Below are 19,406 nucleotides of genomic sequence, written 5' to 3' on the forward strand. Positions count from 1 at the left end.
GGGTTGGTATTGACCTGGAAGGACGTGGGCAGTGGGGTCCCGCAGGCCTCGGTTCTTGGACCAATACTCTTCAATGTCTTCATCAGTGACTTGGACGAGGGAGTGAAGTGTACTCTGTCCAAGTTTGCAGATGATACAAAACTGTGGGGAGAAGTGGACACACTGGAGGGCAGGAAACAACTACAGGCAGACCTGGACATGTTGGACAAATGGGCAGAAAACAACAGAATGCGATTTAACAAGGAGAAATGCAAAGTGCTGCACCTAGAGAGGAAAAATGTCTAGCATACCTACTGCCTAGGAAATGACCTGCTTGGCAGCATGGAAGCGAAGGGGATCTCACAGTCCTAACGGCACTTTATTGTGCATCAGCAGATGCATGAGAAACAGAACCAAGGAGGTGATACTTCCCCTCTATCGGGCGCTGGTCAGACTGCAGTTGGAATACTGCATCCAGTTTTGGGCGACACACTTTAAGAGGGATGTGGCTAACTTGGAGAGGGTCCAGAGAAGGGCCACTCATATGGTCAAGGGCTTGCAGGCCAAGCCCTACGAGGAGAGACTAGGGCACCTGGACCTCTTCAGCCTCCGCAAGAGAAGGTTGAGAGGCCACCTTGTGGCTGCCTATAAATTCATCATGGGGGCACACAAGGGAATTGGTGAGGCTCTACAGAGGTTACAAGGCGCCTGGGGGTTACAAGAAATAATGGCCATAATTTAGCAGAGAGCAGATTTAGACTGGACATTAGGAAGAACTTCTTCACAGTTACAGTGTCCAAAATCTGGAATGGGCTCCCAAGGGAGGTGGTGCTCTCCCCTACCCTGGGGGTCTTTAAGAGGAGGTTAGACAGGCATCTGCCTGGGGTCATCTGAACCCACCACTCTTTCCTGCCTGTACAGGGGGTCGGTCTTGATGATCTATTGAGGTCCCTTCTGACCCTAACATCTATGAATCTATGAGAACAGGATGTGAAACTGTCGAAGGCCTTCCTAAAATCCAGGTAGATGACATCAGCCTCTGCTCCTGTGTTAAGGCAGTGTGTGACCTGGTCATAAAAGGCTATAAGGTTTGTCAGGCAGGATCTACCTGCGACGAACCTGTGCTGGTTTCCATTCAGCATCGTTTCCCCTGCTGGGCTTTCACAAATACGCTCTTTGATGATCTTTTCTAGTATTTTCCCAGGGATAGAGGTAAGACTGACTGGCCTAAAGTTACCCGGCTCCTCCCTTCTCCCCTTCTTAAAAATGGGCACCACGTTGGCCTTTTTCCAGTCCTCAGGGATGTGCCCGTGCAGGTTTGCATTGCTGGGGCAGCAGGCGGGTGAGAAGCAGCGAGGAGGAAGTTTTCCGCCCAGCTCTTCTGCTCCCTGCAGCACTTGGTTGTGGAGGGAAAAGCATGGCGGTGGGTCACTCCCAGTGTGATGCTCCACCCACCCCACCTGCCTCACAGTTCACCAGTTGCGCCTGCCACATGCACTTCATGCACACATGCACACTTTGCACATGCACTTCACACGCACACACTTCGCGCACACACACTTCACACATGCTTTACACCTTGTCTCGCAAGATCAACATGTGGGACAGCGGGTGACGTTTTTCACTCAATGAAGCACATCAGCTGTACTGAGACACATCTGGCTTTTGGTGATGCCTGTTTCTAGTCTAAGATAACACCCTGCCTCGTCTTCATTCTGTACTACCTTTTGGTTAAAAGCAAACAGGCAGTTGCCTCCCCTCCCCAATATGGTTGGATAGAGTAAAAGCAAAGTGCTGCCCTGGGATACCTACAGGCTGCTGGTCCCTGATCCTAGTACAGTTTTCATTATCTTGCACAACTGATGTACATTACACTAAGGCATGCATTTGTCCAGGGCCAAAGATTAATTGCATTGTTGTTAAGACTAATTTGGGGCTTTATACCCAGGTTATAGCCGTATTGGTCTCAAGACAAAAGCAATCAGGGCTTATGGTAGAGGTGATATCTTTAATCTAGTTGGTCTAATACAAAATATCATCTCTACCATGAGTCCTGATTGCTTGGGACTTTATAGTAATTTACAAGGGTATCACATTTAAAATTTTAATTGTATGTATTTTAATTAAACCTAACAGTAGAAAATATCCTAAAATAAGACCCCCTTAGATACATTGTAATACCCTTCATGCCATAATAGGGTGAGAGTGTTGCAGCTGTGATGGTCCAGGAAATATGTGAGAAACAATGTTTTTTTGGTAATGTCTTTGTGTAGTTGAGCAGTCCAGTAAATGATATTGCCAAAACCTCTTGTTTCTAGTTTTAAGTAAGACTTAATAATTTTTAATTGATAATAAACCAAATGAATCTTTCTTTCAGATACCTTTACAGAGATGTCCCTTAATTACACCCAGATCCATATAAGTAGTTGAATGCTCTAGTTTTTAGCTCTTGTTAATTTTAAAAGGTGACGTGGATCAGGGGGTTAGAGGAGCTGGTAGTGCATTTAAGGGACTAGCGCTTTAATGTTCAGGTTCTTCAGCTGCTTTCTGAGGCTTGAGTCTATTTTAAATTGAATGTTAAAAACAGTAGTGAATTTGGGTTTGTGATGTATTTGTTTGGGGTTTTCCTTCTTTTCTTTTTAAGTGTTGTAGTGATGACTTATATTTGCAGTTCTAGAATAGGTATTCTCAACTCTTCCAGGATCCATATAAGACTAATGCTTGAATTCTAAAACTACTCTGTAAATGGCTCTGCTGCTGAATTTCCTAAGACAACTGCTAGAATACTTTGGCATGCCAGCAGATGAGGTAAGAAGATATGATATAAAGGGTATCTTTTTATTTTGTGGGTGTTGTATTAAAATGGAATTCAGATTAATAAGAATTTCAAGCAATTCAAGTTCTGCCATTTAGTTGACTGTTATCTTTAAACTCCTCTAGTCAAAATTATTAAAGAGCTATACCATTCATTCATCCACAGTCCCTCAAACCTGTCACTATTGATAAGATAAAAGATTTGCCTGTACTGACTTAATTATACCCAAGTATAATTAAGTATAATCTGTACCCAAGCTGAGTTTTATTGGTATAACTATATTCATATATAATGTAGTTTTACATATATACAATAAAAGCTGTGTTAACTGGCACTTCATTAACTGGCATGCTCTATTAACCGGCACGCTGGTTGATGCCAGTCGATGCGGCAAAAAGGAAACCAGAAGTGGGACTTCCGGTTTTGTCGAATCCCACAGCCTGGGGGAAACCAGCCTGTGAGGGGTTAAGCAGCCTGCGCGGAGGCCCCTCTCCCTTTCCCCCAGCACACCAGCGGAGGGGCGGTATGGTTAATCTGAGATGTGGCTGGTCTGGACACGGTGGGAGGGGCTTCTCAGATAACTGGCACATTTGGTTATCTGGCACTTCCCATTTCCCATGGGTGCTGGATAACGGAGCTTTTGCTGTAATTATGGTTGTTTAAATACATGTACATTTAATAATTTAACCTATTTTTATGTACTTCACCATCAAGTACCAGCTAGTATGTAAAGATTTGCCAATAGCAATGAGTTGATTCTGCTAGAGACCTAGAAAATGAGGCACAGAGTGCACGCATTCCAGTGGATTTCAATAAGAACTGCAGGGGCTTACCACCTCAATGTTAGGACAATAGACCCAAGAAAATCTACATCATTTCAGCTCTTGCTAGTTTGCCCTATGCTGAATATTTCCAGTAGCACCACAAATCACAGTTGTAAAAAATGCTAAGCACCTGTAAGTTCTTTTCAAATCTACCCAAAGTTAGATCACAATATTTGTATCATTGTATGTTCCACACTGGTGGGACTTCAACTTTAGAAAAATGCTAGTGTAGATATAAGCATACTAAGAAATTTTGTTTTTGTGTGTGTTTTACACATCCTTAAAGTTCTCCCGTCTTCTCTTTTGGCAGGCCATGCCTCTGTGGGTAGCTTGTCTAGACCGTGCCAGAATCAGCCATCTGATTGACACTTGTTTTCCTCCAACATCCTTTTCAAGGAGGTATTTCCATCATATGCGTACTATCATCAGGAAGTATCAGTTGAAGGTATCTTAAATGTCTTAAGTTATTTTTCTTGTTGCCTCATCCCCCTTCACACTGTTGTTAGTAGTTTATATGTATCCAAGAACAGGCTATATTGACCCATTTAACGCTGGGGTCTGCAACATATGGTCTTTGGGTTGGATCTGACTCAAGGAACTATTGCATCCGGCTCGCGAATATGGGGCTTTGGCTGCATCCACTCTGCTCATGCCTCCACAGGCAGAAGTGCCTGCTCCAGGTGGGCCTTAGGATCCACCCTCTCCTCTGAGGTGAGTCACTCTAGCCTGCACCAGGAAAGGTTGCCTACCACTCATTTGATGGGGTTCTGTTCAAACCTTTTCTTCAACAGACTTTCCAAGATAACTCCCAAGCTAGGATGTTTGGTTATTCTTCTTCCTTTGGCTTTCATGTTATTCTTAGGGTATGGACAAGTGTAGGCTCAGAGTGATTTCAAAAGGATAGAGGGAGCTGCTGCACAGGAGTATGCAGCAGCTGTTACTGTTACGTGTGTATGATCCTGTAATGATACAAGTGAACTAAATGGCTCTAACTTCCATCCTGGCGGAAGCAGGTTTAAAGTTGGAGTGGTTTTGCTACACTTGTATTGCTACTGGCTCATGCACACACAACAATTATAGCAGTAGCACCCTCTCCTCTTTTGAAGCTGCTCCAAGTGGATGTTTGCCCATACCCTTAGAATGCATCTGTCATAATATATTGTCTTTATCTCCAGCACCTGGGAGCTGTGGAGTCAGGTCTGAAAGTGAAATGCTCTTAAGGCCATTTCTAAATATTGACTTTGTTATGGAATCAAAAAGTGTTGGTGGACCAATCTAGGATGTAAAATTCAGATCATATGTGGCATTACTGTGTGATTTTGAAAATTTCACTTTTAAGATCTTTTGATTTAGACTGTCAGATTTCTTTCTTTTGCTTTAGGTTATATTGGTTTGGCAAAAAAAGGAGTATGGATCTACTCGAAGCATTGTTCGTAAGCTTGGGACAATTCTCTCTTTACAACCCTGTCCAAGACCTCACTTGCAGGTAAGTGGGTTATTGTTGTACTAATCTTCTACTTTCTTAAATAATTCAGTGTTAAGTGAAATAATAGCTTTTCTGGTCTTGACCATGGTATATTGCATCTTTCTGTTCGCTGTCTTTCATTTAACTGAATCTATCATTTAACCCAGTGGGGCTCAGTTTCTGACACGAGCCAGGTCTAGTCCATGGAGCTGTGTCATCTGGCCATTGGACTGCACACAGGTCCAGATATTTAGCTGCGGGGGAGTGGTGGCAGCATTAATTATCATTGTAAATGCTAGTCATGGCAACAAATACAACCACCAGTGCATGGCTTGGTCTATGGCCCAAGCACCACTTATGTGGCCTGCAGGGCTGGTTTGGTTGAGCACCGCTGATTAAAGCTAAATTTTAGTCATGCATCACAACTGCTTTTGTTGTTGTGGTTTTTTTTTTTCCAGCTCGTTCAAGATGTGCTTCCCTTGCATTATGATGAGCAAAGTACAACTCCAGCTCTTGTAGTTCCATCTCTGGGTGATATCTTGTGGGTGGCAAATGATGACGGACAAGCTTCTACTAAATTTAGGCAAGTAAAGCCTTTGTACTTATGTTGGAAATGATGTGTTGGGCCCATAAGCTTTCGTACTGAGAATTTTCTGACTCTGACTGAGCATTCAAAGGTAGTGCTTCCTTTATTTTTCAGTGGTGCTTACCTACCCTTTGCTTAACACTTTATGGCATGCACCTATTCAGAATTCTTTTATTTTGGGGTTTTGCCTCCTCTTTCTGTCCACATATCTGTTTCATTCGCTAAAGCTTTGTAGAGATATGTGGAAACCCAATTCTCAAACACTCCCATGAGATTATCCTTTTCTACTTCACTTTAGGTAATAAAGACCTTTATAGATGAGAAAGCTGAGGCAAAAATGTTGAAGGATCCCTGTTAACTTAAAATAGAGGTTTTTTGGGCCACTATTGTTACAAGTAAATCTCTAAGATTATTATGGCTGCCAGGGAAATGGAGTTTATCTATTCTTAAAGTTTATTTTGTGTATAGTCTGTTTGAAGATTTTTTTTAATTTAATTTCCTCTACTTTTACAAAAGGAAAATATGATTGTACAATGACAAATTATGAGGACATTTAGTGCAGGTGTTGTTTATGTAGTTACTTTTAATTCCAAAAAACGCTGTTGGCTCTGGCCCTTTATATGATCCCTCCAGGCTCACTTAGGGACTGGGTGTGCCTAAATGAAGATTAGAAGTTGAGTGTTCTTACTGCCTTGTGTTCTCAGGTCACTGCCTATACCTCAGTTAAAACTTAGCATCTGCAAACCTAGTTTATATTGGCATGGATTTGTGTTCTGATCTTGGCCTTGGTTATTGATGTGAAACTGCAAGAGGCATAGAGTTCAAACCTGCCTGTATTAGGTTAGCAGAAGAATGACTGCATCTTTAATCATCTTTTACCATGGTACTCAAATTCTTATTGGTCTGTCTTGCTTTCCACAGAAAAGCCTCAATAACTGAAAAACTGAGAGAGAGAAATTGCTAGTTAAGTGGCTTGTCTTTGTGCTTCTTGACTGGTGCTATTCTTGTCATGCTCCAGTTTACCAGTTTATCGTTTTCCCTATTCTGGCTCTGTGGACTGCTCATAGGAAACACTGCATCCATATTTCCTCCTCATGGGGAAATCTGGTAAGCAAGATCACATATGTCCTAGGAGGACAGGGAAAAGGAAAACAATATTGCATACTTGGTTGAAGTGAAACAATGAATTCCATGGCCTCTTGGTAAATGCTGAGTTCCTTGGCTGTAAAATCTCCTAGGCCCTGGTTGAGGTGAATGAGGCTAATCTCATCTCTCATTTGTTTCAGGTTCTTTGAACATAGGATAATAATAGCTGCATCATCTTACACTTTTATTTGATATTTCAAGCTTATTTCCACAACCATAAAGTTTAGAAACATCGTGTTTAAATTTTAAAGCTGAGATTCTGTAGCAGTTTTGTGGCAAGGGGCAAGTTCTGCAGTCATGACAAAGATAAGATCCTATGTATTAGGGAACCAGGTGCCCATTTGCTTATTAAAAACTGTAATTGAAAAGATCCATATAAATGCTCTCAAAAGTATATTTTGGCAAGGTGGTCACTTTTCTGTAGCCCATCGTTTAATAATGTACCTTTTAAGAAAGGAACTTTCCTCTATTTGGTCCCCAACAGTTGAATCCCTCAAAAAAAATCATCCTATACACGTGAAATCCATGGTCCTTTTTTTTTAAGATAATATGATCTGGATGAACTTTGTAAGAGCAAAGTCTTAGGGAAATATGAGTAACAATTAAGTTTCTTTGTCTCAAATAAGACATGGTCTAGATATTTGGAAATAGTTTCAGTTAGGAGTTGTTGATAGTATCTAGAGACTATGAATGTTTTTAATGAAGAACTAAAGGTGTTGTGTTTCAGTTTTTCATTTGAGGGATATAGGAACATTCTATTAGCACCCAGCAAACTTATCAAAATGTACTGACAATCTTATGGCACTTCTTACATCTGTCCCTGTGCTACATAAGGTTCCCTTTGTTTTGCAGAGTTTGTTAGTTTTCTTGGTAGGAAACTTTCTTCCTCATACAGCCTGATGAGAAGTCACTTGTTTCTGCATTATTGTACTGTTTCTGGTACAAACCCAATTATTTGAGGGATACAGCAAGTGACTTGATAGGACTTTAAAAATGCTTTAAAATGCTTAAAAAGAAATCATGTAATATAAAAGATTTTGTAGATGGACATCAAAACCTGGTGCTGTTGCCAGTAGTTTATGATCTCAGTTCTTAGTGCTAGTAACAGTGCGCTTATCCCAAAGGGTAAAAGAATTAAGTTATAAGTAAAACTGTTAGCATTCAGTTGAAGTTTTTAAGTACATTTCTATTCTCTAGGGCTGAATCATGGGGAAAGAAAAAAAGTGCAGTTCACCATAATGTGCCTCCAACTACAGCTTCTATGCCAACTGTTCCAAAGAATAGAGGACAAGACAATTTTGTGAATGAAGAAGCAATAAAAAAAATTTCTGCGCTTGAAGATGAATTAACCCTTCTTCGTGCTCAGATTGCTGCAATTGTTGCAGCACAGGGATCAAGACACGGTAATCAATTAGAGGTGCACCAATACATCAGTCCATATCAAATCAGCACTGATAAAAGGAAAATTGACATTATTGGTAATCAACTCTTTTTTTGGCTGATGTGGCCGATAATGTCCCTGAGAAATGCTGTGTGCATGCTCACAGCTGTAGCATGCATGCAACAGGAATGCATCCTGGCAGGTTGGAGAGCAGAGTCTGGTCGATAAGTTTGTGTGGGGGGGGAAGGGGTGTGGAGGAGGGAAGAAGCATGGTGGGGGAGATCGAGGCCCCATGGTGAGGGAGGGAGTGGGACTGGGCCAGGAGCAGGCTCTGTACAACTGGGGCGGGGCACGGGACGGGACGGAGCCGCAGACAGCTCATTCAGGGGGTGGGAGGGCAGGTCCTGCCATTGCGTGCACCCCCAAGGGAGGCATGGGGGAGCACATGTCCCCCAGATCTGTGCATGGAGTGTGGGCAGGTTGCACGCTCAGGGCCAGGGCTGTGTTAGCATCTTCCCAGGAGGGGGGCTGGGCTGGGACTGCACTCGGGGCAGATGGCAGCAGCTCTGGGAGGGGGGCTATGGTGAATTTTGAGGTGGCCCAGAACCCCACCAGGAAGAGGTTGGCACAGTTCTGGCCCTGAGTGTGCCCTGCAGCGTGCCCTGCTCTTGCCCTGTGCAGATCCGGGGAGCACATGCCCTCCATGCCTCCCCCCAGAAGTGCGCAGTGGCAGGAGCTGTCCCCCTCCTGCCCCATCCTGGCTGTGCAGCCCCTGCCCCAGCTCCAGTCCCAGTCCCAGCCCCACTCCCTTTCTCACTGTGGGGGTTGTGATCTGCCCCTTCCCCCACACACCCCTTCTTTCCTCCACACCCCTTCTACCCCCACAGACTTACTGGCCAGATGCTGCTTTCCAAGCTGCCAGGCAGCATATCAGCAATTGGATCAGTATAGGCTGATATGGCTGATCAATAATTGGCCATCAGTACCGGCCCAAAACATATTTATCAGTGCACCAATATACAGATTGATTTTTGTCTAAATGTTTCATAAATTAAATTAACAGTATGTTAAGTGTAATGTCTTGTGTCATTTTTCTGATGAATTCAGAATTTTTTTGATGAGTTCAGAAATTTATGAATTCACCTTTCTCAGAGTTTCTCTACTTTGCAACTTGTTTGTCATATTCTAGTTGATTTAAATAGTTTTTTGTTCTGAGATATGCATTTAGAATAGGGGTCTTCAACCTGTGGCCCCTGACCTTTGGCTTCACATGTTATCTGGCCTTTAGGGCTCCCCATGGGTCTGGAAATTTGGCAACAGGGGAGTGGTGGCACCACTTCCCTACTGCCAGATTTCCAAACTCATGGCGAACCCCAGGCCTTGCATGCTGGACAATCCATGATCCGATCCCAACACACCAGGGGCAGTGCTGGGCCCCTGGGTCCCAATCCTGGCAGGTGGACTGACCCAGTGCCACTTGTGGCCCAAGGTGCCAAAAAGTTGAGTATCACTGATTTAGAATATAAGTACCTGTGCTCTCACATGGGAGATATGGTTCATTTTCAGTACCAAATATCATGGATTGCCTATATAAAAACCTTTAATAATAGAGGAAGCTAATAGCAATCCTGTGTCTAAGCTCTCTAATAGTCTGCATTCTAAAATATTCTTGTTACTTTTTTTTTATTCCCTCCACTGTTTGCAGTAGGCTTTTATAATTTGGAAGGAAGAAAGTCTTCAGGATAGAGAAGTTCCTCTTCTTTCTTGTGTGAAATTCTGTTGAGGTTTAGATGAATTATACATTTTTCATTGTCATTTCCCTTCTTTTGTACTGGTCAGGAAAAATGTGGCATGCTGCCAAAATAACTGAACAAAAACATTCTAAGGAAGTAGATCTATGTTTAGCAGCAACAGATAATGCAGTTGATATTTCTAGGAGCTACTGGATCACCAAAGAAGTAGGGAGGATGTGGAAGGGTTGTGTGGACATTGTGTATCTCCACTGTAATGGCGTTTTCTTAATTATATGGTCACATGCTGTTTTTTCCCCTGTGCCGCCTAACTTTACTCATTGTAAAGATATGGTGATACCAGTAGGCAGAATTGAGGTTGCATAAGAAAACTTGAGTTTGTTGCTTCTTAAGGGGATTTACTTGGAAGCCTAAATAATTTTCCTTAAGTTTTTATTTTTATGTAATTATTTATGAAAGCACCATAATGACTATGCTCTGGTAGGTGTTTGTCAGACATTTAAGATAGAACAGTCCATTCTAGATCAGAATCTTATATTTACAGAGCTACTCTTAACTTGGCTTGGGGTTTTTTTGTTTGTTTTTTGTTCTTATTGTAAAAAAATAATGCTTAATTTTATTATAATAGGTTCAGAAGGCTCGAATACATTTGCCACTCCAGATGAATCTTACCCACTGCTGACAATGACTTCTACACCATTGTCCATCTTGTCAGGTCACTTTGCAATTCCTTCACCTCCACTTCCACCACCCCCACCCCCACCTCCCTCTGGCTTTGATGTCAGTAATTCGGCAATTGAGCTTATAAAACAACGTCGTGCTGCAAGGAAGACATCAACAATTATTGATGATATTGAACATCAGAGAAATAAGTGTGTCCCTAGTATGATGGATGTTTTGAAGGACCTAAACAAGGTCCAATTGCGAACTGTTGAGAGGTAGGTTGAGGTTAAATGTATATTCAGTGGTAAGACAAGAATATGTCAATACCATGTTATTTCAGTAACAACAGATAACACTGAGATAAAAACTTTGGTTTAGGCCAGCTACTTCTGGCAACACTGTAAACTGGCAGGTTTTTATTTAAAGGTTTTCTTTGTGATAGCTTGTGAACAGGCAATATTTACCTTATGGGGTGCTAGATCTTTGCTGACTAAAAGTACAAAATGAAAATGTGTTACCTATAAAACAGAACATCACCTAATTTAAAACTGTGTAGGTACATCAGTTGTTTTTTTTCCCCCCTCAGTTGTTTTTCTTTTGAGGTTGGGGCTATCTGGAGTTCACTTATAATAAAATTGGCTGAACGGTCAGGGAAACGGATCTGAAAAAATAACCTTTTGGGTTCATTGTAAAGGACATGTCCTTGGGGAAGTATTGGAAAACTAACAGTTAGTACATCCAAAATATACTAGTGCTATCTTTGAAGTTTTCAAAATACAGCATATGTGTGTAACTGAAGATTTTTACTGAAACTAGACTCCAGTTCAACAATACATTTTTAAAGTTGTGATTTTTTATGGAAATGTTTGACATGATCACGAAGTGAATAATAATTTAATATCCTAGATTCAGTGCCAGACTGTCATTTGTGATACCCCAGAAGTTCAGAAAAAAGCATTTAATTTCTTAAGTAAATATATACTTTTAAAGAAATAGAATACCTTCTAAATAGGTAGACACTGGAGAAAAACTTGTTTAATATATATAAAAGAATAGCTAAATCCTGCACGTTAAAGTCAATAGTTTTTAATAGTACCAGGATTTTCTTCAAGCATATTTTGATACCGTTCCTTTATTTCAGTTTCATATAAATAATAGGATGAAAATTATTGTGGGCAGATTTTATAACATTAATGGGCTTTGAATGCCTGATTGTATTTATCCAACTCATTGGTGCAAAATGCTATAAACTTTTAGTGCTATTTACTATTGCAAACTTTGCCTACAGTCTCTAAGAACAAAGATTTAGGCTGATTTGAGGTGCTGTTTTGATTCAGCAGAGATTTGGCCTGATTCAGCAGCCGAATCTCCGAATCCAAATTGAATCAGGAGACCCTTTAATTTCTCTGAATTGAATTGGAACCCTCTGAATCGATTCGGAGAGATTCGGTGATTTGGCTACAGACACAGCTTTAAATGTTTTTTCTACATACCTCAAGGTACCAGGCTGCTCGTGAGCACCGAGATGGTGGGGCAGATGAAGTGTCCCACGGGAGTGCAGGGGGATCCCCAGAGCTCTTGGCGGTTGACCAGGAAGTGGACCATAAGCACTTCTGGTCCACTTCTGGGTCTGCTGCAGAGTGTGGGGGGTCCCGTCCCACCCAGCTTGGTGACTGGTACCTGTGTCTGGGGGGCACCTGGGTCTCCCCTGCGGCTAATCACCGATCCGGACGGGTGTGGGGGGGTCCACCTCTGAGCACATGGGGGGGTCCCCAGTGCTGCTGTGGGATGCTCCATCTGCCCCACCATCTCAGCATTCATGAGCCATGCCTGGTATTTTGAAGTATGTAGAAAAAAACATTTAAAGCTGTGTCTATGGCTGAATCTCTGATTCTCAGAATCAGCATCGAATCTTCAGATTCGGCTGAATCGAACCAGGACAGTGATCCAAATCAACTAATCAAATCACTGTCCCCCCAAATCGGGCTGAATCTGAATCAAATACGACCCGCTTCACACACCCCTACTATTTATACCTTTTATCCAATGACTGTAGTGCAAAATTAATTCTGTAGGGAATGCCCTCAGCACTGGGTATAAAGTCATGTTCTCTTCATGGTCCAATGAATGTCACATTGCTTTGGGCATGGCAACACACATTCAACAGAAGTAGAGTAAGCCTAGTGCCTGGTATTTACTGAGGTGTGGTGCCTCCTCAGGTTTCCAGGTGTCTTTAATTCATGCCTGTCACTTCCCAGGCAGATATTTTGGCCCCTACAGTCTATTCTTGAACGGAAGGGCTGTGGCTTCCCTTTTTTTTGTTGCGCTCAATTAGGTCAGCGTGCTTTAGGTACAATCTGACAATGCTTGCAGACAATTTTGCTGAGAAAATAATGTGCCTACAGACTCTAAATTGTTAGGGTGGTGCTTTTTAGGGGTGTGCAAAACAGACTGCATTCAATTCGGACTTGGATTTGGCCTGAATCAGGAACAGTGATTGCACTCGTTGATTTGGATCATGGTCCCTGATTCGATTTGGCTGAACCCAAATTTTTTTTCTACATACCTCAAAGTACCAGGCATGGCTCATGAATGCTGCAATGCTGGGGCAGATGGACTGGAAGTGCTTTTGGTCTACTTCTGTGTCTGCTCCTGAGTGCTCTGGGGACCCCTCTGTGCTCCTGTGGGATGCTCCATCTGCCCCAGCATCACAGCATTCATGAGCTGCCTGGTACCTTGAAGTATGTAGAAAAAACATTTAAAGCTGTGTTGGTATCCAAATTGCTGAATCTTTCCAAATCAATTTGGAGGGTTCCAATTTGATTCGGAGAGATTAAAGGGTCTCTTGATTCGATTTGGATTTGGAGATTTGGCCAGCGAATCGGGCCGGATCTCTGCTGAATTGAATCGGGGACCAAAGCTTCGCACAGCCCCTAGTGCTTTTGCCTTTAGGTGCCTGCTCTTGAATGCCTAAGTTCTGCCTAAGTTGCACTTTGGTCAGCTAAGTGTGTGCATGTGTGTGGGTGTGTGTGTTTATGTGTATGGAGGTTGGAGGAGGAGAGAGTCTATTTATTTATTTATTTACTGACTTATTTCAGTCTGGTCCCAAAGAACTAAGTAGAATAAAGCAATAATAATTTTTCTGAATTTGAATGAGAAGGCATTTGTAAATAGACACTGTTTCCAACTTAAGTTGGGGTATTTGGATATGTACTTGGGACGAAAACAGTCTTTATATCTGTGCTCATCTGGCGCCCTGTTGTTGTTTAAAGAGTTTTTGTTGAAATGTTTTGCAGATGGGGTCTTCTGTGGCCAAAGGGATAACTATTACATTTTGTGGCATTTTTTATAATTGTGATAGAAGTCTTCACTAGGCTTCACAATAATAAAGTCTGTTGAGAAACTTTACATCTTTTTTTTTACCTTTGGGAGTGTGCATGAAGGCCAATTTTTTATTTGTAAAAATTAGATCCGTCACAGACCATTTAATGAGCATTAAATCAAGTTTTATTTACTAAAATGCATGTGATAGAATCTGGCAATACAGGTCTCACATTACTGTATTTTGACAATTAAACTGCTTTTATAATTATTTTTAGAACCTAAGCACAGTATTATAATCTAGAATAAAGAGACAACATCAAATACATTTGAAGGATTCAGTTGTGACTTTGAAGCTGATAATTTTTTGTATAATTCTTGGATTTGTTGTATTCTTGTTTGGACTTAGAGTAATTTCTGAACACTATGAGCCATGTTATTTGCAAAATTATACTTCTATATATTTCATTTTGTGTCTGAAGTAGATATTAGTGGATTCCTGCCTGCCTACCCAAGCTGTAGGGAGACATGCTAGGGTAATGGGTGATTTAATATTTTGGCTGTGCTTTGTCTTCTGCTCTGGTAGGTCACCAGGTGGTACTCCTCTTCCTAGGACAAAAAAAAGGCGGAGCTTGCCGTTGGATCCAGTATCTTTTCTCACTCGGGCTCTAAAACAGAAATTTGCACATCAAAATTATGATGATGATTCATCAGACAAAGAAAACAGATCTTTTGATGCCTCTCCATTTTCCAGTCCAGAAGCTCCAATGGTATGCTTTATATGTAACCCTCCTCCAAAGCTCCTCCATGCTTGTAATGACCATTTCCCATTATTTACACAAATGAGTTGTGGGCCCTTTGAGTGAATGTAGGTATGGCCTATCCTCTGGAGTAGTAGAAAACTAATCACTAGAGACAAAGGCATTGCACCACAGCTGAAAGGGACCTGGATTGACCACCGCACGAACATGAGCCGTCAGTGTGAGGTGGTGGTCAGCAGGGCAAACAACATGCTGGCATGCATCAACCGATGCATCTCGTGTAAAACTAAGGAAGTGGTAGTCCCGTTCAACACTGGTGAGACCGCAGCTGGAGTACTGTGTCCAGTTCTGGGCACCGCACTTTAATAAGGATGTGGAAAAACTTGATAGGGTCCAGAAAAGAGCCTCCCGTATGATCAGGGAGTTGCAAGGCAAGCCATATGAGGAGAGGCTGAGGGACCTGGGCCTCTTTAGCCTAAAGAAGAGAAGATTGAGAGGGAACTTGATAGCAGCTTACCACTATATCAGGAGTGCATCAGGAGCTCGGTGAACAGCTGTTCACTAGGACACCCCCAGGAAAGGCCAGGACCAATGGATACAAGCTCCTGGAAGGCTGCTTCAGGCTCAATTCCAGGAAAATCTCCTTCACAGTCAGGGTGTCCAGACTGTGGAATAAACTCCCTCCAGAGGTGGTGCAGTCACCTACTCTGGAGTTTATCAAGAGGAGACTAGACAGTCACCTTGCTGGGGTCACTTGACCTCAGTTGTCTTCCTGCCAAGAGACGGGGGGGCTGGATCTGATGATCTGCAAGGTCCCTTCCAGCCCCTAACAATCTATGAATCTATGACATAGCTTGTGAGTGTATTTAACTAACATGGGATGTAGAAAAGATGGCAATAGAACTGTAGGGGGCCTGTTTTGCTAAAATCTAGAAAGATGGATTAGGCATCTGATATAATGACCAAAAGCTGACTACTTATTTTTAAATTCCGTGTTAACTTCATGAAGTGGCTGTTTCTTAGTCATAGTATAAATGCGAATGCTGTGGTAGTACTGGGAAAGTTTGATTTTAGTGTTTAGTAGGTAACAAACAAATGTAATTTTAAAAGGACAGGACATCTGTCTTTAATCACAGGAGGTAAGTGATTTCTCCACTCAAGTCAGCTGTCTTTTTTTTTTAACCTAAACTTAAACATATTTATTGTCAGGAGCAAGATAAGAGTGGATTCCTCATTTCAAAATGCAAATTAAGTGGTTTATGTCTATAGACAGTTTTGCTTAATGACACATTTGATCTTGAACCAAATGAACAAATAATTGAGTTTGCATATGTGACACATTTAAAGTAATTTTTAGTGAAAAATAGCAGTAGCTAGTTCTTACTGTGTTTCATTCAAGAGCAATGTCTGTTCATGTTTAATACTCCCAGAAAAGAAAAATAAGTTAGTAATTACCTTTTAAGCTCTTCATGGAAAAAATCTACAACTTAGTAAGACAACTACAGCCAACTTTAACTAACAATTTCCTTCTTCAAATAAACAATTGAAACTTTGCCCTGAATGTACTCTTCTGGATAGAATTTCTCTTTTATCCAGAAGTTCACTACTTGATACTGAAAGTAAGAAGGGAAAAATTTAAATGTAGAACTAAAATAATCAATGCTACTGTTAAGTAGGGGTGCACCAATACAGATTTTTGGGGCCGATACTGATAGCTGATTTTTAAGGAAGCATATTGGCTGATACCGATTCAATTTCCAATACCAGCCTGGCAGCTTGGAGAGCTGCATGAAGGTGGGAAATCTGGTGTGGTGGTAGGGGAAGGGGAAGGGAGGGGTGTGGGGGGGCAGATCAAAGCCCCCGTGGTCAGGAAGGAGTGTGACTGGGGCAAGCGGTGCCCAGCTGGGGCGGGACAGGTGTGGGATGGAGCTGTGGTTTGTGGGGGAGAGGGGGAGGCTGCTTCCGCTGCTGTGCACTGCTTGTTTGGGAGCCACTGGTCTGGTGCTCGCTCGCTTGCTCATCTGGTGACTCCCACTCCTGTTGCCGCTGCTCATCGGAGGGGTGGAGAACGACATGTGCCCCCGGATCTGTGCAGGGTGGGGCAGGGCAGCCTGGGAAGAGCCCCATGCAGCCCCAGTCCTGCTCTGCCCTGCCCTGCCTTGCGTAGATCAGGGGTACATGCCCCCCCCATGCCCTCCTGGATGAGTGGCAGGAGCAGTGGCGGGAGCTGGTGGGCAAATGCTGGACCAGCGGCTCCCGAATGAGTGGCACATAGTGACCCCATAGTGATGGGAGCCCCCTCGCGCCCCCTCCCTGCGCCCCGGGGGGTTGCATCCAGGGTTGGCAACCTGTGGCCTGGATCTGACCTACAGAGACTTTGGATCTGGAGGTCCTCACCCCTATGACAGCTAGGTGGTGGTAAGAAGCAGCAGCAATATTTGGGTCCTAGTGCTGGCCCCCTTGGATCTGCTGCCAAAAAACATTGCCAACCATTGCCCTACATGATGTCTTGGTTTCAGTAATTTGTTTTTAAGTCTCAGTGAGAGAAATATTATCTACAGAATCCAAAACCTGTTGGTGAAATCTAGAAGTTCCTCTGCAGCTGTCATCATATTGATGGTTAGCTAGCTGAGTGAAAAGGATTGATGTACTAGTTTTCTAATTATAAGAATTCTGATGGAGACTAGATCCATATTTGCATCTCCTACCATCATTTTTTCTTTTCTGAAGTTTGTAGTGACATGCAGTTTTAATCAAACCATATCCATACTTCTTATATTCAATAAGAAATTCTACAGCAAGGCACTAAACTTAAACACAACTGAGCAAAATTAAATACTATTGCTACAGTCTCAGCAGAATATTATAGTCAGTATAAAAAAATAAAAAGATAAACTGAAACTTGCTACAATAAAATCAGCCACTTCATTCAGAAACTTCCGATGTTTCTCTTTATGTAAGCAACACAACCAGTTCAGTGTATTAGAGGGTCACAATTTGAAGGTCACCCAAAACAAGTTGTGTCAAACTGATGGAAAATTGTGGACAAAAATCAGAGAAAGAAGATGGAAAGAGTTATATTCAGAATCTTACCAGCAGCCAGATCAGCATTAGTTGTTTGTATATGCATGTGACATTTCTGAATTGGTCTGGTCACTTTTTTTTCTGTTGCTGGAAAGGCAAGCAAATATTTGAATTTATCTGTATTGAAGTCAGGTACTGAAGAATGAGAGGTTGGTTTTTTAGACTGAAGAGCTTGGCTGCAAGGTTTCTAATTAGAAATGCTGTCTTGTGTTTGAGGAATAAATGTACTTAAAGTTATTGCTAATGTAATAATTTATTTTTCTTAAGTTATGGGAAGAGTGCAGCAGCCCTTCAAATGTCCAGTATCTTTATATTGAAAACTTCCCTTTTGCTATTCAATTATGAGTTGTCTAAAAATATTTATTTAAAATATCTTCTCTTTTAAAGGTTGGGCGTCACGTTTCGAAGCCAAACATAAAGAATAACCTTATTGGAGCGAAGGAACTAAAACAGGTGTCAACACTGAAAGCAAGATCACACATTTAACAGGTGCAGCTCTCCTGGGAGAAATGAACTAACACGTATACTTTAGAGTGGTGGGACCACTTCAGCAATTTGTTGGAAAACATGTCCCAAGATATAGCAATCCAGAATACTTGGAGCTAGGGCTTGTAAAACTACTATTTTCTTTTCATTAGAGTGTCCCAACAGCCAAGATTCTGAAGGTGTTGTTTGCTTTTATAATAAATAAGGCATTTAGCTACATATAGCTACAACGCAGTGTGTTCAAAGCTATGCTATTAGATGCTTGGAGTGGGAAACCTGTGGAAGTAGATCATGTGCAAAAAGACTGTATTTTTCTTGGTATGGAAGCTGAAAAATGGGAGCTCAGAAACAATATGAATAGATGAAGAAATTAAGATCAACAGGTTTATACCATGGTAGTCATTACTTTTCTTTCATCAATCAGATGCAATGTATCCTTGAGTCTCCTTGTTGCTGGCTTAAGCATTTCTGTTTTTATGTGGAATGATGTTTCCTAATTTATTATAGGTAAATCAAGAAACTTATGTCTCCATAATTTCTAGAGGCAGTTTTTCTTGTTTTAGGTTAGATTTGGGCTTGATGTTCACTGCCTGAAACGTGAGAGTTGTGTTCTGTGTTTAAAAAAGCTCTGGAGAGATTTCTGTTTGCACAAGCATAGTCTAAATACATTATGGCAACTATGCTGTCTTCCCCTTTTGCTTGTTTCTATTTGATTGACATTTTGTTGAGAGAGCCTATACAATAAATGTTATTTTATGTCATTGGTGTGTGTATGATTGTCCTCTACATCCATTCAAACTTTCTTTGTCTCTTCACAGTTCACAAAAAATTGGACAACTTTTATTAAGTTAAATGTGTCATCTAAAAGACAGAAAAAAGCAAAAAAGCTTGTTCTGGAATGTGAGAGAGACTTCTGTTGGAACACTTGGGAAAGGGATATCTTATCCATACATTCAGTAAGGCCTATATTGTATTTTATCAAGTGTGGGTGATTCCTACTTCTTGTCCTTGTGGATGTGTCTCAAATATAAGAGATCAGAATTTTTTAACCAGCAAGACTCTGGTCATGCCTGCATTCTGTGTGTTCTTGCTTTTTCTCTATCTCAGGACATAGAGGACAGAGCTCTTCTTGGTAACTTCTTAA

General features: G+C 41.7%; 1 protein-coding gene across 4 annotated transcripts in view; it reads left to right on the plus strand.

The window, feature by feature from the left end:
* MTFR2 (mitochondrial fission regulator 2) overlaps positions 1-19,025 on the plus strand; it is a 27,588-nt gene extending 8,563 nt beyond the window's left edge. The window contains exons 2-9 of one of the 4 annotated variants that reach the window (XM_019527583.1): positions 2,651-2,787; positions 3,929-4,063; positions 5,000-5,104; positions 5,542-5,666; positions 8,013-8,218; positions 10,576-10,885; positions 14,518-14,701; positions 18,164-19,025. In XM_019527583.1, coding sequence (XP_019383128.1) covers positions 2,725-2,787; positions 3,929-4,063; positions 5,000-5,104; positions 5,542-5,666; positions 8,013-8,218; positions 10,576-10,885; positions 14,518-14,701; positions 18,164-18,262 — 1,227 coding nt within the window. In that variant the 5' untranslated portion in view covers positions 2,651-2,724 and the 3' untranslated portion in view covers positions 18,263-19,025. Of the gene's footprint in view, positions 1-2,165; positions 2,788-3,928; positions 4,064-4,999; positions 5,105-5,541; positions 5,667-8,012; positions 8,219-10,575; positions 10,886-14,517; positions 14,702-18,163 lie in introns of those variants that run through there. The other 3 variants (XM_019527584.1, XM_019527585.1, XM_019527582.1) reach the window with 3 other exon arrangements.
* The last annotated feature ends 381 nt before the right edge of the window (positions 19,026-19,406 follow it).

Source organism: Gavialis gangeticus, unplaced genomic scaffold (assembly GCF_001723915.1).
Source record: "Gavialis gangeticus isolate Ggan-Ray unplaced genomic scaffold, GavGan_comp1, whole genome shotgun sequence".
Taxonomy (NCBI): Eukaryota; Metazoa; Chordata; order Crocodylia; family Gavialidae; genus Gavialis; species Gavialis gangeticus.